The 25485-nt window shown below is 40.3% G+C and overlaps 1 protein-coding gene across 1 annotated transcript in view; it reads right to left on the bottom strand.

The window, feature by feature from the left end:
• PTPN12 (protein tyrosine phosphatase non-receptor type 12) overlaps positions 1–25485 on the bottom strand; it is a 99241-nt gene that overhangs the window by 34806 nt on the left and 38950 nt on the right. Inside the window, exons 2-11 of the mRNA XM_054988644.1 lie at positions 16492–16600; positions 13975–14051; positions 12646–12741; positions 11394–11432; positions 10843–10914; positions 9266–9325; positions 5667–5809; positions 3649–3715; positions 3254–3331; positions 3026–3124 (exon numbers count right to left, since the gene is read on the bottom strand). Coding sequence (XP_054844619.1) covers positions 3026–3124; positions 3254–3331; positions 3649–3715; positions 5667–5809; positions 9266–9325; positions 10843–10914; positions 11394–11432; positions 12646–12741; positions 13975–14051; positions 16492–16600 — 840 coding nt within the window. The remainder of the gene's footprint in view (positions 1–3025; positions 3125–3253; positions 3332–3648; positions 3716–5666; positions 5810–9265; positions 9326–10842; positions 10915–11393; positions 11433–12645; positions 12742–13974; positions 14052–16491; positions 16601–25485) is intronic.

Raw genomic sequence — 25485 nt, 5'->3', positions numbered from 1 at the left:
GGAGAGTGTACAGAGCCTACCAAAACCGGGAGGTGCACGGGGTGCCGTGATTGGCGATGAGGTATTCAGGTGTTCCATGGAGTCTGAAGATGTGTTGGATATACAGTTGTGCAGTTTGCAGTGCGGTGGTGAGACCGTGACAGGGAATGAAGTGTGCCATTTTTGTAAACAGGTCCACTACCACAAGGATGCATGTGTGGCCCTGCGATGTGGGCAGGTCAGCAATGAAGTCCATCAATATGGTCTTCCAGGGTCCTGGAGGAGTAGGTAGATGTTGCAGCAGTCCTGAGCCTTGGAGGTCTTTGGCTCTTTGGCAGATGTCACAAAAGCCTACGTACCAAGCGACGTCGAGGTGAACACAGGGCCACCAGAATTCGGGGGTCAGCAGATGAGTGGTCTTGTGCCGGCCAAAGTGTCCAGCAGGTCTGGAGTCATGCATGAGGTTTAATATTTCCAGTCGCAATGGTCCTGACAGTACATACACCCAGCCCCGGTGGGTGAGCCAGCCATGCTCTTCCCGCAAACCCTGCCAATCAGGCTGGTGTGCGTTTTGGGGGTTCTGGAGGTGCTTCTGTGTGAATGGGTCCCAAAGTTGCTGTGCATGGAGCTGGTCAGAGAGCCCCTGTGCAGGTTGGGTGGCGGCGAAAGTTTCAGGGTGCAAAATGGTAGACAATGGCTGACAGGAGTAGTAGGCACATGGACGTGGGGTACTCAAGGAGTTGTCTCGTTGCAAGAGCACCGCTCCTATCGCGGTGCTGGAGACATCAGTCTCAACAATGAATGGTAGCTGGGGATCAGGGTACCAGAGCAGGGGTTCTGAGGTGAACTGTAAGGTGTGAAACGCATGGCCGAGGAAGCGTTGTACATCCTTCTGAGAAAGTGGGGGTTGCCGGGCTTGCACCTTCTTGATGAACCAGGGCGGTTCATGGTTCGTGAGCCAGTGGTTCATCTGATCCCATTTCTGACGAACCACCACAAACTTTAGGCTGGCTTGTTTTTCAGTTCATCACTACAGACAGCCTTTCGTCGATCAATCAGTTTCCTAGGCAACAGGGGATGGACTTCCTGCAGACCTTCTGCTGACCCAGAAGTGACATTTTCACAAACCAAAATGAACAGATCTGTGAACTGGGGCAGGTTCATGAAAGTTCATGGTTCATGAAACGTGATGAACCACAAACGGTATGGTTTGTTTTTTTTCTGGTTCGTGCCCACCTCTACTCCCCAGGGTTGCTGCTGCCGCGTCCATACTGTGAAAGTTTGCCGTGGTGGAAGCAAACTGTTATAGGCTGGGTCTGCCCAAGCAGAATAGTCAAAGTCCGGTCTAAAGTCAAAGCACAAGGCCAAAGCCAGGAGAGAGTCCAAAAGCCAAGCCCAGAGGTCTGCAGGTCAATTACCGGTAAGTTGGGGCTATACAAAAGCAAAGTCAAGGTCCAGTTCAAAAGTCACAGAGCAAGGCGCAAGGCAAGGCAAGGTTCAGTGGAGTGGTCACAGCAGTAGCAGGAACTGACGTGTTGTTTCCACGCCCCCTGGTCTTCTGTGGCTGGGTTTTATAGAGAGGCTGGCTTGCAGCCAGCTGATCTGGGAGTTATCCTGTGGTTACTCCTTATCGCTCTCAGCCAGCAGCTGGCGTCTGGCCAGGAGGCATACACTTTGCCGTCTCTCCTGTAGCTCTAAATGTTACCTATGTCTGCGGTGCTCTTTGGGTGAAGCTGGAGGTTTGGACATCCTAGGCTGAGCGTCACTGGTGGTGTAGGAGCAGGAAGGTGTTGGTGCCTCTGGCTCAGCTGCTGCCTGTGGACTCTTATCCTCCAGCAGCTGTTCCTCCTGATCACTGGCTTATGCTGAGTCAGGGCTGGCTAGGCTGGTTACACGAGGCTCCCCTCCTCACTGTCACTGAGCCCCACAACAGCCATGGAGTCAACATGCCCACGACTAAAGCACAAGCAGATTCCTTAGCCAAGAGAAAAACATGTCCGCAGCTGGAAACTCAGAGAACCCTCTTGAAGCTCTTTAATGTGGCGATTATGTTTCATATACTTTCAGAGGGAAGATTACAGCTTTGTCTGCTTGCGGTTAGTTTGCCTGGATTAGTCAGCCCCTTAAACGGGGTCCTGGGCAACTTTTTTCTTAGTTGCTATTGTCTAGCAATGAAATTTGAGGAAGCACTTAGTAGAACAGAACAGACAAGCATCCAGGCATCTGACAGGATCACTCTCATTCAGTTACATTTAGATAACTGCAACTTGTTAAACAGTTTATTGGTTTCTATTTGAGAAGCAGCCTCAGGATAATCACATTTATAAAAATGAAGTATTAAACATTGCTGTTATCCAGTCAATGGTAAACTAAAAACAGAAAACCTCCTTTCTAGGAAGTCCAAACTTTATAAAGAAGTGTATATACCCAGGTCTATACATTATGCAACCAAAAGTCAGCTAGCTTCAGAGCAAATCCGCTAAAAAGAGCTAGGTCTGAACATTTCATCTACTGATATCGTGATACTGTTACACATACCAATATCAAAGTTCTATAATGTCAGAAAAGTTCATTTTACAGCAGACGAATTGACCCAAATCAGGATCTGAAGGCCCATTTCTAGAACAATAATAACTGCTCTTATACACCGCTCTTCGTCCTACTTACCCCCCTCCCACAACAGTGCTTCATGAGGTCAGAAAGAGATGCTCCTGAGGCGCAAAGAGGCATGTGGACAAACACCACACTCTCTGTCCTCCCTGATGCATATGTGGAAATATCTACTCATATACCTGGGAAGAACAGAGGGTTTAGATTCTGGCCCTGATCATTGTTGTTAAGCTGTAGTCAGTAACCAAGTCTCTAAATTCTTTGCTTCAAAGATTCCCCCAAATGGGTAGAAGTTAATTAATCCTGCTGAGTAACAGAGCCTAAGTAGGAACATGCTCACTTGTACCTCCTTTTCACAGCAAAAGAAAAGCTGATACAAACAGAGCAAAGGAAATTTACAACTTCAATCTGCTTTAAAGAAAATAAAGCAACATACCAGCCCATCTGCAATTTCCCGGCTGGAACAACTCTCGTATTTTTGTAGTTGCTTTTCAAACAACTGTGCTATGGCTCGATGAACAAGTTCATACTGCTCCTGTATGTGTGTGATAAAGACTAAGATTAACATAAAAGATATACATGTATTGTTTTAAAGACACTTTTGCCACTAACAGCCAAGCGTAACCACATAAGTGGAACTCTATAGTGAAGGCAGTAATAATACCTTAGTCTGTACTGCAGAATGTCTTTGTGTCCTCATTTCTTGTATTAAGTTAAACACATTGAACTCCTCTGGTATTTTCTGTAATGGAGAAGGAGAAAAGGGCTTTTCTAGAAGGATTCAATTTCAAATGCCATCTAAAAAGCCGCAAGAATACTTTAATTTTTAATTGTAGCAGGTGCTCAAAGTTTAGTATTGCAACTGTGAGGTAGCCATCCAAAGACTCACTATATAGTCATCAATGAATATTTAAAAAGTAGTGCTTAGCTTAAAGTTCATTTCCAAATTATTTTCTGCACATCATGCACCTTCATTATTCCGTTGTAAAATTCTCCTTTAATCGCAGGCATGAGATGACCTAGTTTCGCAGCATTTAGATTATCATAAGTCCTCCTTACCCCAGCTTTCAACAAATTCCACGTGTAATCTATGGCACAGATGGCTCCTGTTCTTCCACACCCTGCACTATGGGGGGGGAGGGGGGGAGAGAGGCGAGAACACAGTTCAGCGAAGTTTCAAATCTACCTTTCGGTGTTCGTCATACATACTGAATATGCTTGAATGCATTTACTCTTTAGAAGATGTTATAGCTCTAACAACATTTAACTACTTAACCAAAGGGTACAGGTAAACAAAGTTCATGTGTTCATAGCAAAGGAGCATATGTTTCTATTCAACAAAAATTTTTGACACGGTTAAGCTTCTGTCTATTGTACGTACATTACAGGAAACAATGGAACATTAACCAATCCCCAATGAGTCCATTTAACTGGCAGCTTGCAACTGCGTGCCATTTATTTCACCAACTCTGAAAACCCATAAGTTTTTAAGTCATTACTCAAATAAGCTTGGTTTTGATTACATTTATATTTACAATTTAACATGCTTCACCCCCAATTTCACTATTAACGTCTCTCTCCTACCTGCCCCCCACAACAGTGGGAGGGAAAATGAACTAAGTTTATAATAAGATGTACTGTACTGTAAGAAGTACAAAGAGGTATATCTTACAGTATGAGATATGTCTTACAGTACAAAAGGTCAACAGCTCCACTAAAATCAGTGGTGCTATTCTTGACTAGTTAAGACTACATAGCCTTCTTTGGAGGTTTTTAACCAGAGGCTAGATGACCATATGATAGCAATGCTGATTCACAGAATCACAGATTTGGAAGGGGCCATATAGACCTTTTAGTCCAACCCCCTGCCCAATGCAGGATGAGCCTAAAGCATCCCTGTAATTCTGTGAGGGGAAGGGCAGAAGGGGTTGAACATCAGTGCTTGGTTTTCGTGGCCCTTCTCACATGCTTAGGGTAATGCCAATCACTAACTTGGGGTCGGGTAGCAATTTTCCATAGGCCAGTTTGGCTAGGGATCCAGGAGGTGTTTTGCCATCATCTGGGCATGGGCATTGGGGCAATTGGGGGGGAGGGGTAGTTGAGAAGTTCCTGCATTGTGCAGGGGTTGGACTAGATGACCCTAGAGGTCTCTTCCAATCCTATGAATCTATGATTCTATAGTGACAATGTTTGGATTTGTATCCCATAACAGTATCATGAACTCCAAGAACTCAGAGGGGACAGCAGTATATATTATTTTATACTCTCTGGACCAGAAGAGGAGTTTTTCATTGTTTTATAATAAAGTTGCAGCTGCATTTTGCTTGTCCCTCATTAGTACCCTCTCTGTTCACACACATTTCCTTCTCCCAAGTTTCTGTTCTCTCCTCCCCCCCTCAACTGCAAATTTGTGTAACTGCACTCATACAGCTTAGGAGCTTCCACAGCAATGTACAAAAGAAAACGGAAGAAACAAGTACCAGAGAGGGAACCATGAAGTCATAAAGCTTAGTTGTGGTACAAAAAATCAGCACAGTCTATCAAGAATATGCAAAGATTAATGATTAATGCATCACTGTTAAGGATAAATGACATCTAATACTGGAGGCGTTAGAGTAGAACAATAGGCCAGGAAGATGGACAGATAAAACCAAATCACAGGAAGCTTTTCCTTGTTTATGAGGTTCTGGCTTTTGTGCTAAAAATCTCAAGTGCAGCATAAATTACATGAAAGGCTGCTGCATGGATATTCTGGATCACAACAGTGTACAGATGATTCACATAGTATTCTGATACTATGCAGAGTATAGCATTGCAGTAACTACAGTCAAAACCACTGATTTTTTACACATGCATGCATAGTTCATCTTATAAGATACACGGCTGCTTTATTATTCTCTGTTCTTCATGCATGACCTAGGTATAGGACTTCCTGAACTATAGCAGGTGCTTGAATGTGAAGTTCTAAGATGATGTATGCAAAGAAGCCTCATAAAGCTATCAAGTCAAAGGAGAATGGGAATAGGGTCCCATCTGAATTTCCACCATAACTCTGACATGAAAAATTTACTTTGTACCTGCAGTGTATACAAATAGGTACATCCTCATGCTCCTGGTATTCTCTCATTAAGCTGATCATGTCCAGAATAGAATCAAAAGATGAAGGAACATCATGGTCAGGCCAGTTCACGTAATGAAACTGATATACCCTACGTGTTTCCTAAAGGAAAAGAAATAGGATATAATATTACATATTTAAAGATATATATTAAAAACTGTCACTTTTTGTGACCAGACAAGACTAAAGAAATATTCAGAAGGACAAAGGAAATCACAGCAGTCATACAAATGGCATGCTACATGGAACCATGTCCACACGATATTTCAAGTGCCCACTACCACTAATAGTATAACAACAACATTTGATTTATATACCACCCTTCAGGGCACTTAACACCCACTCAGAGTGGTACACAAAGTATGTTATTATTATCCCCACAACAATCACCCTGTGAGGTGGGTGGGGCTGAGAGAGCTCCTAGAAGCTGTGAGTGACCCAAGGGCACCCAGCTGGCTTCAAGCAGAGGAGTAAGGAATCAAATCTGGTTCTCCAGATGAGAATCCCGCTGCTCTTAACCACTACACTAAACTGGCACTACTAATAATACGTATGAAATAGGCCTGTGTGTCTCTTTCTTGTTGTAGGATTTTAAATAATTTCATAACAGAGTGAGCACCAACTGAAAGTTACTTCTGAATACCAAGGTAGCCAAATTTGCCTCAACACTTAAGGCACAGTGGGTCAATAACAGAGTCCTCCTGGCATTTAAGTCAATAAGAAAGAAACGCATATGCTACTTTGCATCTCCACAAATATGTATCAGCTCATGCACACCAATTCATAATTTTAATCAACACAATACTAAGACAGTAGTAGTAGTGTAAATCTCAGCCTAAAAGCACTGATTATGCACATGTGGCATTTTCTACCAGGTTCAAACAAAATGAAAGCTTTAATTTTAAAAGAGCTAGACGTTTGCTTGCTAAATCATGCAATATGAAACAACTAAATCATGTTAATGAAAGCAGTTAAAGTTCATCCCAGACCCTAAAGTACAAATAACTCGTTTTTAGAAAAAGCTGAAACCTGAGGAAAACTGAATGCAGCATAACTGAGCATTAGAGCAACACTAGCCAACGAAGTGTCATTTAAAAACCAAGATTAGTTAACAGCCAGATGGCAATCCAAATGATAGGAATGGAGTCCCTCAGTCAAATTTCTGTGAGGGTTATGTATTGTTATATTGTCGAAGGCTTTCACAGCCACAGAACATTAGTTGTTGTAGATTTTCCGAGCTGTATGGCCATGGACTTGGCAATGTAGTTCCTGACGTTTCGCCAGCAACTGTGACTGGCATCTTCAGAGGTGTAGCACCAGAAGACAGGGATCTCTCAGTGTCAATGTGTGGAGAAGATGTTAGCAGGTAATTTATATCTACTCAGGAAGGTGGGTTTGGGCTGAGTCATCCCGTGAAAGTTTCCCAGGGTGTGGAGAGCTAATGGGGGGAAGCTTCACTGTATCCTGAGGAGGTTCTTTTGCATATGGATTGGTGGTTGATATGCTAATCTTCTCTGCAGGGCTATTGTAAAATGTAGGGTATTTTGTTAGTCTGGTGTTTTTTAGGACTGGAAACCATGCCCTATTCATTCTTAAAGTCTCTTCTTTCCTTTTGAAATTGTGCTTATGTTTATGAATTTCAATGCCTTCCCTGTGCAATCTGACAAAGTAGTTGGATGTGTTGTCCAGTATTTTAGTGTCCTAGAATAAGATACTGTGTCCTGTTTGAGTTAGGCTATGATCAGCCACTGCTGATTTTTCAGGTTGGCCAAGTCTGCAATGTCTTTCATTTTCTTTTATTCTTGTCTGGATGCTACGCTTTGTGGTCCCGATGTAAACTTGTCCACAGCTGCAGGTTATGCGGTAGACTCCTGCAGAGGTGAGGGGGTCTCTACTGTCTTTTGCTGATCGTAGCATCTGTTGTATTTTTCTGGTGGGTCTGAATACTGTTTGTAGGTTGTGCAGACAAGAATAAAAGAACATGAAAGGCATTGCAGGAACTACAATGCAAAGACCACGGCCATACAGGCTGGAAAATCTACAACAACTAATGTTATGTATTGTCTTGCAAAAAAGTAATTTCCTGCCTTATACAGCTTACTCACTAGTTCCTGCAGTATGACAATGCTTCATCCTCTGCTGTACTAGTGGATGCACTACTATACTGCCCTTTATGCTGCTTCTAAAGCCTATTCAGAAATTTCTGTTTGTCCAAAATGCAGACTGCTGGCAAGAATAACAATGCTATGCCATTTTACATTGGCTGCTGGTTTGGTCCAGTCACAATTCAAAGTGCTGGTTAATTATAAAGTTTTACATGGCCTAGGATGAGAGTATCTGAAGAAGTGCCTTCTGTCTATTGGGCCTACCACACAGTTAAGATCCTGTTCTGTGCCCCCTTAGCCCAAGAAACAAAGCCTTTTAAATTAGAGCACCAAGACTATGCCCACCCCACACAAGCTCACCTTGCACAATGTGTATACCATCTTTTAGGTGCCAGGCAAAAATGTTTGTATTCTCCGAAGTTTTACAGATTAATAGTCTCCACATTGGTTCTTACTGTTACTTCACGGGATTGGGGGGGGGGGCGGTCATTGTGTGCTTTTAAAACTGCTGGTTTTGCTATTGATCCTGCTTATAATAGTTTTTACCTGCTTGTTTTATTATTACTTTAACAATTTTCAGGGATTTTCATCAATTTCTGTGCTGCTGTCTCTTGTTCTTACCACTGCTCTTTTAAGTTTTGTGGTTCTATGGAAGCCCGCCAATCATCACAGGCGCAAAATGTAACAGACAAATGTTTTAAAGAAACACTCCCTCTGTCAGTCCCTGGCAGTTAGGTCCCCAAGTTCTCCATAGTTAACAAACAGGTGTTCCAGTTGAAGTAACTTTATTAGGGATCCATTCAGTACAAGGTGCTCAGACAGTGGAATTGGCAGAAGTGATGTAGGTGGGGCTAGCAATGTTAGTTATAGGGAATATTCCCGCCTTTGGGATAAGGACCGTTAACAGGGGGGTTGGGGGTGAGACAATATTTTAGAGCAGGCAGTGAGTAAGATGAATTTATCTTTGGTTCTCAAGAAGAGCACATCATGAGCCAGCTTTGGCTAGCAGTCAAGGACACTGGCTCAGTAGAGCGAGAAAGAGAAAGTAAACATTTGCAAGATACCCTACTAGCATTGAGCAATAAAGAACTTCCCACACTCTCAGAAGCCAGAGGCAGAACCCATATACATTCATGGCAGATATGCAGGAAGCACATATGACACCCTCCTCTCCATGGTTCCCACATAGTTATTCTGGCTTCCTGACCCAAGGCTATAACTGCTACCAAACTCTGCAGTCAGCCACTTGCCACAATGCAGCTGCACCTGTGCATTATCATAAATTAAACCATTTACTCTATTTTAATGCAGGTAGCTGAAAATTTGCAAAAGGTAAAAATTCTGCTGTACATCATTCAATAGGCTGCCCAAAATTATAGTACGCAGGAGAAATCGCTAACACAAATCAATCATTGTTCCTTTGGCTCAGAATGCAGAGCTTAGACATACTCACATTTTGAAATTCAAGTAGCAGAGTTCTAATATAATAGTCTGTTCTTGCTTGCTCAGCTTCCTAAACAAACAAGGAAATAGCTGAGTAAATGGAATTTAACAAGACACTCGTAGAATGCCAATAGTAGTATTAAATTCATTTATTTAAATACATTTCAAAGCAGAAATCAAAAACACTCTGGACACAGAAATGTAGAGAAATGTGCTTAGATACCCTCAAGTTGCTGTACAGGTCAAAAAATAAACGAAACCGTTTTATGCCATACCTTATGCAACATAACATTAACCACAGATGAGAGATCAAGAAACATTATGTCTGAAACAAGCTAGAGTAGTTTGCCCCACAGTATACAGTTGCTTAAAACAATACCTTATGAGATCACGCTATTATCACATTTTTTTAGTGTGCTCTCCTTGCATAGATAAGTACATGAATTTCTGATGTTTCCAGTTTACTTCCTTATTTCTCTGTCAGTATTCCTATTTCTGCAGTTTCTTATAACACACTAACCAGGATCAGTCTTTCATTATATAAAGGTCCAGCTTTGTTCTATGTACAATCCCAGCCCACCCCAGCCCAATTCATTCAAGTCTGTCAGGACTCTCTTAAATTCTTTACCCTCTCCTGATCTTCCTTTACTTCTTTTTTAAAAAACCCAACACAGGGACCAACTGCTAGCACATTTCTTTAATTTGTCTGATCAGAATCAACTATCACCAAATATTTGCTATCATATTAATCATTTAATACATTCTTGGCTAGCTTTGAAATGTTTAGCGTCTTAAAGAAAAGCTAATCTGATCAGCTGGCACATACTGTAAAATTGTCTCATCTAGAAAAAGAACATCAGTGTCCTATCTTTAAACTCCTTCAGCCAATTTCCACGTCTAGACTTTTGAGAATTGGTTCAACCTACCATTTACACCAGTAAACCAGAAAATGGCACAGACTGAAATGTAGGTCTCCAAAACACACACACACAAATACAAACTCTGGAAACAGTGACTTGGCCTGGAAGTGTTGTTATCTGGAATAGTTCTGAAGTAGCTGTGTATACAGTACACAATCTGGCTATGGGCTCCAATTGTAGACTAAATGCTATTATCAAATGAATTGCAAGTACTTGCAGAACAGTTCTTCATGAAACAGGCTGAAGTTTGGCAGAAGCAGAGCGATTTCCACTTATTTCCACTTACCAAAGGACTCAAACACACTCCAATTTCCTCTCAAAGCACAAAGGGATGTCTGGAGAAGTCAACAGTAGGAGTGTGCACCCCCCCAAAATTAGGAAACCCAGATCCGGTGAGCCCGAAAACATCTGGGAAAAATCCTCTGATCTGGCTCAGACAGATCAAAGAAATTTTGGTTTATTATGTCATTACTCCCTATGGGGAAAACTACCTGGGGGCTACCCATGTATATGTGTGTGTGTGTGTGTGTGTGTGTGTGTGTCATTTTTCAAGTTTTCAGGGAACCTACTCCTTACTGTCCTCAACTTGTAGGAAGATTGGACCTCAATTTTTAATGCAACTGCAAACAATGTTTATAAAGTATCACAAACTTCATAAAATACTTACACAAGAAATATGAAATGGTCCAAAAGAAACACCTTCCTCCCCATACAGAGGCCAATAACGCTCACATTTTTTCTGTTACCAAAAAATATACAATTTTAATCAACGTAACTGCATGTATAATTATGAATATATTATATATACAATTGGATCGAAATGCGAGCAAGACCAACTCTTCTAATATATTTTAACTTTCAGATATGTAGTTTTTAATCTACTTCTGAAGGTCTCCAATTCCTCTCTGAATCTTTGTTTTTAATTTTACATCCACAAGGCTGTGTTGCATACACTGCATTTAGCCTGGCTGCCATCTCTTTTCATGTACATTCACAACTTTATTATACTGTTCTCAAACCATTAGTATGTTTTGTAACACCTGCTAGGCTGCATTTTACAAAATCTGGTATAAGAGAACTTTTAATTTTGAAATTTCTGATTAAGTGTAACATGAAAATACTTTATTGGTTATCTACAGTGATGAGCCAATACAGAAAACTGCTTTAGTAGCATGTTTGCTAAAGGCTACATACATACCCTAAACCATGTATACATACCCTTCCCATTTCAAATTCTCGACAGGCCATTACAATAATCTGGAAAATAAAAATATAAACATATATAAACCTTCCAAAATGCTATTAAATCTTGCACTCTCCAGTATAACAGGTAATTTGGTTTGCATGGTCCTGATGTCTGACCAGGATACAAAAGACCCCGGCTCAAATCCCCATTCAGCCATAACGTTCACTAGGTGAACTTAGTCTAAGCTCACCTTTCACAGGACTGTTGTGAGGATAAAATGGAAGATGAGAAAAAAAAGTATGCCAAACTCCTTGAGGAAAGGATGGGGGGAAATTTAATTTTAATTTATTATTATTACATTTATATTCCGCCATCCCCGCATCAGCGGGCTCAGGGCGGATAACAAGAATTCAACATATTAAATATCACTAAAAACTTTAAAAACTCTACATCTATATGTAGATACAGCAAATGTACAGATACAGCAATTAGCGTAAAATACTCTAAAACTTCAATACAAAACTTCAATTTTGCCAATACCTAACATTTAAATATGGTTCTTTAAACCCATATATATATACACACCCCATGCATAACAGCAGCAAAAATTACAATATTTGTACTGCCAGAGTCATAAGATTTCAAATTCAACAGCCTGCAATCTGTTCAATCCTCTGGGCAGGCTAGCACTTTCCCTTGCAATTGTCTTGCATGCAGGGTGGGGCTTACTGCTGAGTTTATAGTTAGCAGTACAAGAGGCTTGCCAAAGAGAGGCAAGAATGTATCAAAAGCCACTGAAGGCACGTCTCCCATTACAATACACTGCAAGGGGAGCTTGAAAACAATAATCATGTTGGCTCCTCCTTCTCATTCTCTCCTTGACCATTTAGGTAGACTGCTCATGCTGTCACAAAAGGAGAACTTGCATCCATACAGTAAAACATCAGGCCTTGCATAAGTTCAAACAGCCTTCAGGATGCTCAAGGCAAAGATGCGAGACTGTGGCTCGTAGGACACATAAAACACACACACATGCTGCCAATACCACCATTTTGAGAAGTATCAACTAATGATTTATTCTTGAAAGGTAATCCGCTTGGATGGAAAACTTTAATAGCAGAGATAATACAAGCCAAGTTCTGAGCAACTGTAACATCTGTCAGGAAATAGCCAGATATATCAAGTGAGGCTGTCTTAAAGATGATCGGTAAGTGTGTTTGTTTCAAGGCACCTGTTTCAAAAATGTTCATATAACAGAATTAAGCAGACAGGCAGGATACTTACCGCAACATTGTATTCCCATATCATCCTCCAAAAATCTATCACTGTATTTGCTAGCGGTCCCTGTGTGGCTACATATGCTTTTGGCCCATGGACTCCCTGAAATTTCAACACACACTTGAGTATAGCAACAGCTCTAGATAAACCATGAATATAAACATTCTTATAACCAGGGCTATTTTTCAGGGGGAACGCGAGGGAACGGAGTTCCGGAACCTCTTGAAAATGGTCACATGGCTGGTGGCCCCACCCCCTGATCTCCAGACAGAGGGGAGTTGAGATTGCCCTCCGTGCCATGGCGCCCTCCGTGCCATGTGACCATTTTCTCCTAGGGCAACCCACTGAGTTCCACCACCTCTTTCCCCAGAAAAAAGGCCCTGCTTATAACATAAATCAATCAACCTCAGAAACGACAATTCAATGGCTGGTTCTACTTAAGGATGCACTTCTCAAATGTCAACACGTTCAAATTTTCAAACCAAAGAGGAACAAAATAGAAGAGTTAATGTTCCATTCATACCGATAACAAAAGAAAAATCACCCAGGTTGTATATGCAAGGAAAATAGTGAGTGAGATATAATTTTACCCTGTGCTACTTTTTAATGTAGAAGGGCAGGATATAAATCTCATGAAAATAAAATGAGCAAAGTCAAACTCCTATTAAAGTCCTCACTACAGCTGAAGTAACTGAATGACCTGTCAAAAAATCTTAGCTCTCTAACCCAATGGCATGCAAGTTTTTCCTGACCCTTCATGTTCCTTACATCTTCCTACAATCAGTAGGACAGATTGTTCCAGTTTTCCCAAATCCAAATTACCAACACTTTAAAAAAATTAATTTGAAACATTGAAGTCACTGTACCCATCTCAGGGGTTTTTGTTTGTTTATTGGTAAGTGGTATTTGGCAGTGTCATATAGAGAACATTACATATAGTCACGACTAGAGCATCAACTTCTGAGAAAATATTTATGAGATATTTCCAGTCAATATATTGCAAGTACCGAAGGAAGTGTGTCTAAACTGTGACCCTTACCTACTGGGACACAGACAATCTCCCTCTTATTTATTTTTAATGTAACAGTGTGTTGATATTTACATTATTGTTGTACATTACTGTTATTTGATATATTATCCCCAAGGCACCATGTTCAGTGACTTAGGGACCTAGTGATTTCTTATTCATGCACCAGTTTTGAGGATCCCCTTTCCTCCTTTTCCATTCAAGTTTAACACACCACAGCATTCTGTTATCAGTTCTGGTTCTAAATCAAGGAAAGTGTGGTAAGATTTTAAAACTGCATTATGGGATAAAGTTACATAAATACATACCTTAATAAAATTTGCATTGATGTAGTCTGAATCTTGTGGGGGAGTTTTTAAAGTCAGTTTAACTCTGCTGTGGTCAACTAAAAGATAGTAATTTTATGAAGAATTATTTTGCATGTTATATTTTGCATGTGCTCTCCATAACACTGCACAACCAGTCAAATGCAATCCAGATCAGAAATGCTTTAGAGAGCCATTTTAAAAGTAAACATTCTTAACTGTGATAGGAAACACTTGCAGCTACACTAAACTCAAGCCATGCACAGATGTGGTTCATGAACAGGATTTGGATCTATTATAGCGATAGGACTAATGCCATGTTTCTAGAGATTATTTTTTATTATAAACAGCAAATTTAAAGACAGCTGTTCATTAAATTCCTGAGAAGCACACACATTACTCATATAAAACTTTCTATTTTAAAACATTTATATCCAGCTCTTCCATAAGCTCAGACCAGCTCATTTTATAGGTAAAATCCAAATCCTGTGTTTGTGTGTTCTGAGCTAACTGGTTGCTGTCATTGACAACCTTGCTCAGATCTTTCAAACTAAAGGCAATATATTGGCAAGACAAAACCCTACTAATCCAAAATTCCTACAGCTAGTCCACAACAAGGCAAGTCTCAATGTGCATGTTTTTAAAGAGTCGAGTCCAGGTTCCCCAGATACAACTCGGGTTCAGCTGCAGGGAATGGCAGTTAAAAATAATGGACAGCCCAAATGGGGCTCAGAACATCTCTGTGGGGAGAGGAAGGGCTTCTGCCTCCCCTCTCAAGCCATTTCCCCATACCAAAATAGCATGGGGGGAGGGTATTTTCCTGTTTTTACTGCTCCATGTGAACAGACTACTTCCGCCTCGCTATTTAGGAAAACAGCTAGAAGAGGGAGGCACGAGCCTTTCCTACCCCCATGGTGGCATTCTGAAGTCATTCAGGTTCATGAGTCAGCTAGTTCTAAAGCAAGGTCAATGTCTCAGGCTGGCAGAGGAACACACCCACAGTCAAGGGGGGGCTTCTGAATACAGCAGCAGAATGAGTTCTAGGGAAAGCCAGATTTATCTTTTACACAAGGCCTCTTTGCAAAAGATTAATTTGTATGTACGGAGATAACTCAGAAATTGCAGAGCATTCATCTTTTTTACCTGCGTATTTTAAGGCTGCATAAGCATTTTAAGGCTACCATTGTATTCTGAGGTAAGATCTCTGAATCATGCAGATAGCAGGATCCAGTTTTCCTAGAAGTCTTCCATAAGTAGTTGATACTTGCAAAAGACAACCTACAATTCTGTTGCCAATGATTCAGTTCAGTAATCATTTGATAATCATCTGACCAACTCTGCTTAAAACGTATGCAAGTTAGTCTTCCATAGTTTGAAATTGGAGGTTGTCTCAGCAGTCACTGAACATTCTTGGTCCAGGTCACCTTTCAACCTTATGTGACCTATAACCTTAGTAAAGTAACATTTGGTTATTACTGCAATTATAGCTATTGAAAAAAGCTTTTTCCAGAAGGCAAATTTTCCATAAAGACTCATCTTCAAAGAGACAAACTATGCCAAGTCAACCTAAACCGCAAAGGATTTACTGAGCATAGCTATTCAGTTCCAAAAGAAAACTATGAAACACAATTGAGACAAATAGTTTAGACATGTTTGGTAAGATAGGATATCACTGTTCTCATCATGTGATAAAGTGCCAGCATTACAGACTAATTAAATAATTTTGCTTTCGTTGTTTCTCTGGCCCCAGGCAGGGAGCAGCAGCTAGCTTTTGGTTCTATAGTTCCAATTACTCAGGTGATCAGTTTCACTTCTGGGTAAGCTAACCTTAACATCATCCAGAAGTACATCCAGAGTAGAAGCAGGTGTAAAAAAAATAAAATAAATAATAATAATTTTAAAAAAACAGAGTAGAAGCAGGTGTAGAAGTTCTTATCTTCCAAGCAGAAGATTAATTTTTCACTATTAAAAAGAACTAAGTCCAATATCTGCACAAATGGTAAATCTCACTTTTCACACTAAAACATTAACTTGAAACATAGGGTACCAGTCAGATCATACATTCAGAAATCCAGTATCTATAAAGATGGATATTTAGTGGTACAATTGAATTAATCAAACAATGTAGAAGCGTTGGTTATTAAGAATGCACAATTATCTCTCTCCATTCCAGGATGCCCTTTTCCTAGTAAGATTCACATCACATATCCTTTAAGAAAATTGTATTTTGAATAATTTTGTATCAGATGAGTCATAAAGGTTTCTGCTGCATTTGTTCAGAGATCAAAGTCATTACCAGATTTTTAGCCTTGAAAATGGTTTTTAAATAGAAACTGGGAGACCGACACTTATACAAAGAAACATTCACTTAAGCAGATGAACCATCTTTTAAAAAAAAATACTACTTTCAGCAAATAATTACCATCTAATTTACTTATTCAAGAGACTGTAAATGTTAACTGGCAAGATACCTTATTAAATGTTATTAAAGCGTCTATTTAAAAGAAGAGTTGGGCTTACATGGCAGTATATCCTTGTATCTGTTCTTTTTCACATTTTCTTCTTTTTCTCCTGTGACTGTTGGGTAGATCTTTTCTGTTCTATACTTGGTCGATAGCCTCCTTAGCCTCTGTAATTAAAATGTTCTGGTTTGAGTTACGTTTTTTCCAGCTGTTTCAAAATACTTTTTCAACAAAGAAGTTGCTGCATAGTTCTTTTCAACCACCACGACCCTGCTCAGCTCTCTTAACCTGAAGCTAATACTGAATCATATAATGGAACCGTCTCCCACAGTGTGGAATATTTTGCCATTGTGCAGAGTTGGATTTATATGCTGATGGTTAAGAGTAGAGATGGGCATGAACCACAAAAAAACAAAGCATGCCGTTTGTGGTTCGTGGGTTTCCACGAACCAGGAACTCCCACGAACTGGGGCAAGTTCCTGACCAGTTCGTGGTTCGTGGGGTTTAAATGCCCCTTTCCAGCTGCTTAGCAGCAGGGAAAGGGGCATTTAATCCTTTAAAGGGCCCTTTCCCGCCGTTTGCAAACAGCAGAACCCTTTAAACTCTCAGCTGGCAGGTGGGACCTGCCGCTTGCAAGCGGCAGGGCCCTTTAAATGGCCCAAACCCCACAAACCCCAGCTCCACACTTACTTTGTCTTCTCCGTGGCCACGGCCTCCTCTCCCTCCTCCCGCAAGGGGCGGGAAGGCCATTTTCAGCCTCCTCTGCCACCATGTGAGCCTGTAGGGCAGTGCAGGAGGCCGAAAACAGCCTTCCCGCCCCTCAAATGGCCACCGTGGGTAGTGGAGGAGGCCAAAAACGGCCTTCCCACCCCTCAAACGGCTGTGGGGGCCATTTGAGGAGTCGAAAGGCCATTTTTGGCCTCCTCTGCCACTCTGTGCATCTGCAGAGGAGGCCGAAAACAGCCTTCCTGCCTCTCATGGGAGGAGGGGGAGGAGACCATGGCCTGGGGATCCCCCCTGCCGCCTGCCAGCTGATAAAGGGACCTGCTGCTTGCAAGTGGCAGGAAAAGTTTAAATGGCCATTTCCCCGGGGAAATGGCCATTTAAACTGCCCTTTAATATGAACCAAATGAACCAGTAGACCAGTTCATGGAAGTTCGTGGGAACGAGCTGCCACGAACCACGGGTTCACAAACCACGAACCAGGCTGTTTCATGGGTTTTTTTGGTTTGTATTCAGGTTCATGCCCATCTCTAGTTAAGATCACACTTCAACAGAGTAATTATCACCAAAACTGCTTTGAGGACATCAAGAAAAATGAGTTGCATCTAAAGCAGCGTGGACTGTCCCACTTCTGAGTTCTTGAGAACTCTCAGAGATGTGTGTGAAGTGCCATCTTATGCTTCTCACTCATGGCAACCCTTTGAATTAGCAACCGTGTATCACTGACATCCTTACTCAGATCTTTGCAAACTGAAGGCCAAATGGAGTCAAAAACAGCAATATAGATAGTACAAGAGGCTGCAGCTACTTCTTTAAAAATATATGCCCTCACAGTCTTAAAAAGGGCTCCCAAGAAAACATACTATCTTAATTTAAAAGGAAACATCCATTATATATAGCACAATAAAACAATTGTTATAATCAAATATTACAGCAAAACTGCAGCATTCCCATACCAAGGGGGGTGGGGGTGGGGAGAGATGGGGAGATAAAACTACAAATATAAAAATATAAGAAGGTCAACATTCATAGAATGGTAAAAAGAATCCAAACCATATCAACTCAAAAATCATACAGAATTTGTTGAAGGCTGGCACCTAAACCTCAGCAGTCTAGACGCAAGGCTGATAATAACGCTATAATAAAATTTAAAAGTAAACTGCTACTGTGATAGTATCTGACTGCCTCTCTGCCCATAGCCAATGGATCAGTACACCGACCCAAAAACACATTTTCATTTTTCCACAGAGAAGAGACTAATGGTGCTGGGAAAGTTCAAACAAACAGCAACAGAAGCTACTGTATATTTTTAAAGAACAAAGCTAAAGAAAACGACTTTCCAAAATAAACTAATCTGCTCTGCAAATATTCACAAAATAAAAATGGAATCCTTCCTAAGAGTATGGAAAAATGTGAGACAGTTTTCCACAACAGCTAGTATAAGAGGCAGCATGAAGTTTAGACAAAATACTTCAGTCTACATTTAGTCCAAGATGAAAACTCATACTGCCACGTCTTACTCAGTTTTATCACTTGCCCTACTCAAGCACATTTACTCAGGATACCGTTTTCCATAAAGAAGTCAATACTTCAAGTTCTGCTTATTCACTATTGTAGAGAAGTGGTCTGAAAGATAGTGACTGTTGCTACATAAGACAGAAGAGATATTTTTAACAGGAACAATATATTTCCTGTTTCAAAGTGGCAAGACAATAACAGAAATAACATTACACTGCATAATACAAAAGGCATCAAAAGCAAGACTTTATTTTATAGGTCATTATGGAGTAACTTTTACAGAGATACATTTCCACCAATTCCTTGATTCCTCATTAACTGCAAATAATATGTTTTATAGATTACATGTTTTATAGATTATAGATTACAGCAAAGCTTTTGATTGTGAGGATCATGAAAAGCTATGGAGAGTCTTAAAAGAAATGGGGATGTCACAATATCTCATTGTTTTGATCCGCAACCTGTACTCTGGACAAGCGGCTACTGTTAGGACAGAATATGGGGAAACAGAATGGTTTCCAATTGGCAAAGGTGTCACACAAGGATGTATATTATTTCCCCACCTGTTCAAACCTCCATGCAGATCATATAAGGAAAGCTGGATTCGATCTAAAAGAAGCTGGAGTAAAAATCGGTGGAAGGAAAATTAACAATTTGAGATACGCAGAGGGTTCGGATAAGTTCCCCTTCATTGAGTTTTGGAACTTAATTGGCGATCCCCCCCCCAAGATGGCGACGAAAAAGCAGAGTCCCGCTGTGGGAAAGTCGGTTTTGGCTGTGCTGCAGGGGAAGGGAGAAAATCTTGAAGAGGCTGTCAAACGGTCTGTTGCTGAAGCTATGAAGCCCTTTATTGATATGTTTTTTTTTTTTTTGTAAAATTTTTATTGGGTTAGAACATTAATATTTTTACATTACATTGCATTCAATTATCCCCTAATTTTTCGTTTCTAACCCCCTCCCTTTCCCCCCCTTTTGTTGACTTCCAACAGCTTTCCCACCCTCTGTCCCTTTTCCCTTACTTCTATTAATTTCCTCTATCTAAAACAAATATATATTCTCCATTATATTAAGCAGTACATCTTTAACTCTTTTACTTACTAAACATCCAAACTATACTTCTTTAGATAAACAATTTATCCCATTTTCCAGTTTTGAATATTTCTGTATGTCATAAACCATAAAAATTTCCCACATTTAAATCAAACAATTTGATTTGTTCTCTCTATATTAATCATTTCTTCTTTTTATAGTATTTCTATATAACTCATCACATAGTCAGTCATTTTAACTCTTCTATACATTCAGTTTGGTGCATATAAGTCTTATCAAGTAAAAAAAAATACTGTTAATTACTCAATCCTCATGTTTAAACCGTTAATTATTCTCTATCAATATTCTATCAATTAACCTTTACATATCTATATATATCTCAATCAATTAATTAATCTAACTGCTTATAAATTCACATTTCTCTTCCTCCCCCGGTAAAGTCACCCCTCTCTTTTATACTTTTATTGTACTTCAGTAGTTCTCAAACTGCCACAGTTTTCCTCCCACCTCCCACTTCTTCTCCAGATATTGTTTCAGCTTCTCCCAGTCTGTGTTAAACTGCCCTGAGTCCAGATCTCTCAGTTTTCTTGTCATCTTGTCCATTTCAGCCATATACAGCAATTTGTAGATCCAATCTTCAATAGTTGGCACTTCTTGTACTTTCCATTTCTGCGCATACAAAAGTCTAGCTGCTGCAGTCATATAAAATATCAACGTCCTATGGTGGGCTGGGATTCCCTCCATTCCCAAGTTTAGCAGCAGGAGTTCTGGGTTCTTATTTATTTGAAACTGTAAAATTTCACTCATTTCTCTTATTATTTCCCCCCAGAACTGCCTAGCTACCTCACACGACCACCACATATGATAGAGGGAGCCCTCATGCTTTCTACATTTCCAGCATTTATTAGAAGTGTTCAAGTTTCCTAGCGCAATCTTCTTTGGTGTCATGTACCAACGATAGATCATTTTGAAAATGTTCTCTTTAATATTAATACATGTCGTTGTCTTCATTGTAGTTTTCCACAAGTATTCCCATGCCTCCATTGTTATTTCTTTATTAAAATTTATAGCCCATTTCACCATTTGTGTTTTAACTGTCTCATCCTCGGTATACCATTTCAACAGTACTTGGTATACCTTGGATATTCTTTTCTTGTCCTCTTTAAAAAGGGTCTGCTCTAGTTCCGAATTCTCTGTTCGTATACCTCCCTTTACAGAGTCCGAGTTATACAAATCTCTGATCTGTCTATACTGGAACCAATCGTAGTTCGGTGATAGTTCCTCTTGCGTCTTTATTCTAAGTTTAGACACTTCAGTTTTAGTTATTTCTTTGTACGTTAAACATTGTTGTTCATTATCAACAGCTCTCGGATCTATCACCTCGTATGGAACCACCCACAAAGGGGTTCCTTCTTGTAGGTAAATTCTGTACTTCTTCCAGATTGTATATAAACTTCTCCTTACAAAATGATGCAGGAACATCGAGTTGACCTTTACTTTGTCATGCCATAGGTATGCGTGCCATCCAAAAATTTTTTTATATCCCTCTAGGGCTAATAGTTTCTTAGTCTTTAATGTCATCCACTCTTTTAACCAAACTAGGCAGATTGCATCATGGTAAAGTCTCAGGTTGGGCAGTTGCATTCCGCCTCTTTCCTTTGCATCTTGTAGAACTTTTACTTTCACTCGAGGCTTCTTGCCTGCCCAAACAAAATCTGATATTTTCCTCTGCCATTTTTCAAATTGTTTAGAGTCTCTGATGATTGGTATTGTCTGTAGCAAAAACATTACTCTTGGTAACACATTCATCTTAACTGCTGCAATCCTGCCCAACCATGACAAATTCAGTCTATTCCATTTGATCAAGTCTCTCTCTATCTGAGTCCATAATTTTTCATAATTATTCTTGAACAAATCTATATTTTTTGCAGTCAGCTCAACTCCCAAATATTTCACCTTACTAGTTACTTCACAGTCCGTTGTTTCCATTAACAATTGTTGTTTCTGCTTAGTCATGTTTTTACATAATATCTTTGACTTCTTTTTGTTAATGAAGAAACCTGCCAAGTCACCAAACTCCTTGATCTTGTCTATCACTTTTGGCATGTTCTCCAATGGATCTTCTACAATTAACATTATGTCATCTGCAAATGCTCTAACCTTGTATGAATAGTCCTTTATTTTTATTCCTCGTATTTCCTCGTCTTGTCGTATTTGTATCATCAGAATCTCCAATACTAAAATGAACAACAATGGAGATAACGGGCAACCTTGTCTTGTTCCTTTACTAATCGTCAATTTCTTGGTCAGTTCATCATTCACTACAATTGCTGCAGTCTGGTCTCTATAAATTTCTTTAATTGCTCTGATGAATCTTTCTCCCAATTGTAGCTTTTCCATAGTGGCAAACAAAAAATCCCAGTTTAAATTGTCAAACGCTTTTTCAGCGTCTACAAAGAAGAAACCAACCTCTTTGTCACAACGCTTATCCCTTTATTGATATGTTAAGTGAAATCGGAAAAAGGGTTGGCTCAGCTGAAAGCGAGGTGAAAACCATTAAAGACGCAGCGCTCGAGGCGGAGGAATCGGCTCGGGAGAATGCAACGCTCATGAGAACCGCAACTAAAGAAATTTGTTCCCTTTTTCCTTGTTTTAATGTAGTGTCCTTTAGTAATTAAAAAATAAAACAATTATAAAAAAAAAATACTGCTAAGAAAAGTAGAAGGCAGTAAGAAAAGCGGAAGACCTAAAATGAGATGGCTTGACTCAATAAAATAAGCGATGTCCTCCAGTTTGCAAGATCTGAGCAAGTCTGTTAATGATAGGATGTTTGGGAGATCTTTCCTTCATAGGGTCACCATAAGTCGGAGGTGACTTGACGGCACATAACATACACGCAATATGTACCAGGGGGGACCAGCATCCCATAATAGCTTCTGGATCGGCAAGACTGATTCCTTTCCCACCACAGTGGCCATGTAAGACTAACAGTCTTGCAGCATAGAGACATGAAAAGGTTGAAGGAGTATAAAGAGTGTAAAGACACCTACTTCTTGTTTAGCTCAGTTAATTGTTCTCCTGTTCTTCTCTCCTGTGTTCAAAGGAAATAGATGTGATCTTCTGGCATAAATTTTCGAAGTCCTTAATTTTTTTGCTGAAAATTTTCCATTTCTGAAGATTTACTATTAAACAAGCTTGGTTTATTTTACAGCTGTAATGAACGTCTTTCAAGTAATTACTCCTAGGAATTGAGAGTGCAGATTTCATGACTCTCTCTGACTAGCCCTGGAGGGCTCAGAAGAAGAGCTGGAGGACCAGCAGGGTCAAGATAGACCTGGTGCCCCAGAAGCATCATCTGACCACACGCCAACCGTACAAGACCACTCTGGCAGAGCCTGTGTCAGGTTCCGGCAATTAGATCCTCATAGTGCTCCACTGCACACATTCCAGGGTATGAGTTAAAGTTACTTTATTAGAGATCCATCAACATCAGTATACACGGACACGGGTATTGGCAGAAGTGATGTGTAGAAGTTTGAAAGGGTTAGTTATAGGGAAAGTTCCCACCTTTAGGATATGGACGGTTAGGATTCTGGCGCAGAGGAGCTGGGGGGGAGGGGTTTGAGACAGGGGGAGAGATGAACTGGAGGAGAGAAGCAAAAAAGAAGTCATTTTCAGTTCCCAGGCTCAAGCCGGCACTCAAGGACACATTCTCAAGCGGCTGTGAAAACTAAAGAAGACACCACAGTAGGCACCTGTAAGAAACAACTCCCAGCCAAACAGGCCACCGATATGCAACTTCACGTACTATCAGAGGATCAGTACAAAGCACAGAATACAGAAAATACTCATGGCAGATATGTAGGCAGACATATATGACAGCCTGTGAGTCTCTGCCTCCTGCTTCAGAGACCACCATTAGTCCCTGCTAGGCAGGGCATGAACCTGGGCCTGCAGATTCTCAAGGATCACCTCCAATGCCACAAAAACAGCCCTTGCAGAGGTGGTGTAAAAGAAGCAAAGTGCAAGGTAGCCTCAGAACAGAACACTAAGTGGGATACTTCCTTGCAAGATCACAGCCAGAGCAGAGCATGGCTTCCTGACCTCTAATGCCTGCCAGCAAATGCAGGTGAGCCAGGTTTGAAAGAGTTGCACTGCTGGACTGACCAGTCACTAGGCACAAGCCCTGCACTCCAGCTCCAGCACCAGGGCCAGCTGCTCTTGCCTCAGAGGTCAGCCGGCCAAATGATTGACCCCTAAAGAGGCCAGGTGCGGGACAGCATATTCTACTGATCTGTAAGTGGGGGGTGGGAAAATAAAGCCACAAATGCATTAAACAAAACAGATTTTAAAAAAAGCAATTTATGAATTCATCTGATTAGGTGGGAAATGTCCAAACTAAAATTTTTACTCGTAAAGCTCCTCTCAGATGGTGGAAGGGATACTGTAATCCACACCCTGAAATGGAACAAACAGGTAATGTAAGTGATAGTGACATGAAAAATCAGGTTCCACAATGACATCTGGGGAACACTTAAATTCTATGAAAAAGGAAGATATGCCAGCCACATCAGATCAAGCGCTGTTTTTAAGTATGCTAAAATTTGTCAGTTTTCAGTGCCTTCAGTGTTTTTACCTCTTAAATTTAAATTTTGTAAGATATGTAGAAGCTATGTTGTTTTTACATCTTTACAGCTGCTATTCCAATAAAAACAATTTCTATACAAAGCTTCAACAAAGCTTTAAATGTGTTTCAGTATAAAATATAAAATCACACAGTATTATTTCCCGAAATAAGAAATTTCAGTTCAAGGATTTATTGCTATTAGGATGGAATACTAAGACAGGGCACTTTTTAAATTGTCTTTAGTAAATACAAGTAAAAACAAATATGCTAAATCAGATCACACTCTATTTAGGGCACTGGAAATTTTCCAATTCAAATCTTTCCAGATAACCCACATCACTGCCTCTAGCATGTTGAGGTCAGCAAGTTCCAAACTTCAGTACTATGATTTTTGCAAAAGACATTCCTCACTACTAACTTACCTCCATTCCAAATTTGAACAGTTCTATTTAGAACTGCATTTGATTGATAATTTCAAATTGTGACTTTAAAATAAACTTTCAATGTATTTTAGGTCTGTTGTAAGCAGCCTTGACTGCTGTAAACTAGAAATGTGGCTAATAAATGTTTTAAATAAAAATAAAACAAAATTCAGAATTGCCTGTGCTGCCCTAGTGCTTAGCAACCTCTTTGCCCTTCTAAAAATTTACTTTTTTTAAAAAAAATGCAGCCCTAGATTTTTTATTCACTTGTTCAATATCTCAGCAATTTAGCAACTATTTGTGAACTCCAGAGCATTTCTCATATACCTGTTCGTATTTCCTGTCTCCCGGAAGCCCCATTTCACCCACAAAGCTGCTTTGTTCATAGAACTCACACCGTTTATGCAAGTGTATTTTTCCTATTTCCCTTCCCCTAGCAGCCCCCTGTCTCCCTTCTAAAGTTGCTGCAGAGAGTTGGAAGGTCCTCTTGAATGGTATGGTGTGTGTGTGATGGTGGGGAAATGACACACTGTTCCAGAGGACCTTCCACAGCAACTTTACAAGGGACAAGGGGGCTGCTGGCGGAAGGGAAAGATCTACTTCCATTAACTCTCTCCATTTGCAGAAGTTTGGATCCATAGAAATTAAAAATCAATGGGAACAATAAGCATTCCTATTCTTATCCTATGCCATAGGCACCCACCTGCTTATG

This window comes from Eublepharis macularius, chromosome 9, assembly GCF_028583425.1.
Source record: "Eublepharis macularius isolate TG4126 chromosome 9, MPM_Emac_v1.0, whole genome shotgun sequence".
Taxonomy (NCBI): Eukaryota; Metazoa; Chordata; class Lepidosauria; order Squamata; family Eublepharidae; genus Eublepharis; species Eublepharis macularius.
This window is presented reverse-complemented; position numbering and strand designations above follow the sequence as displayed.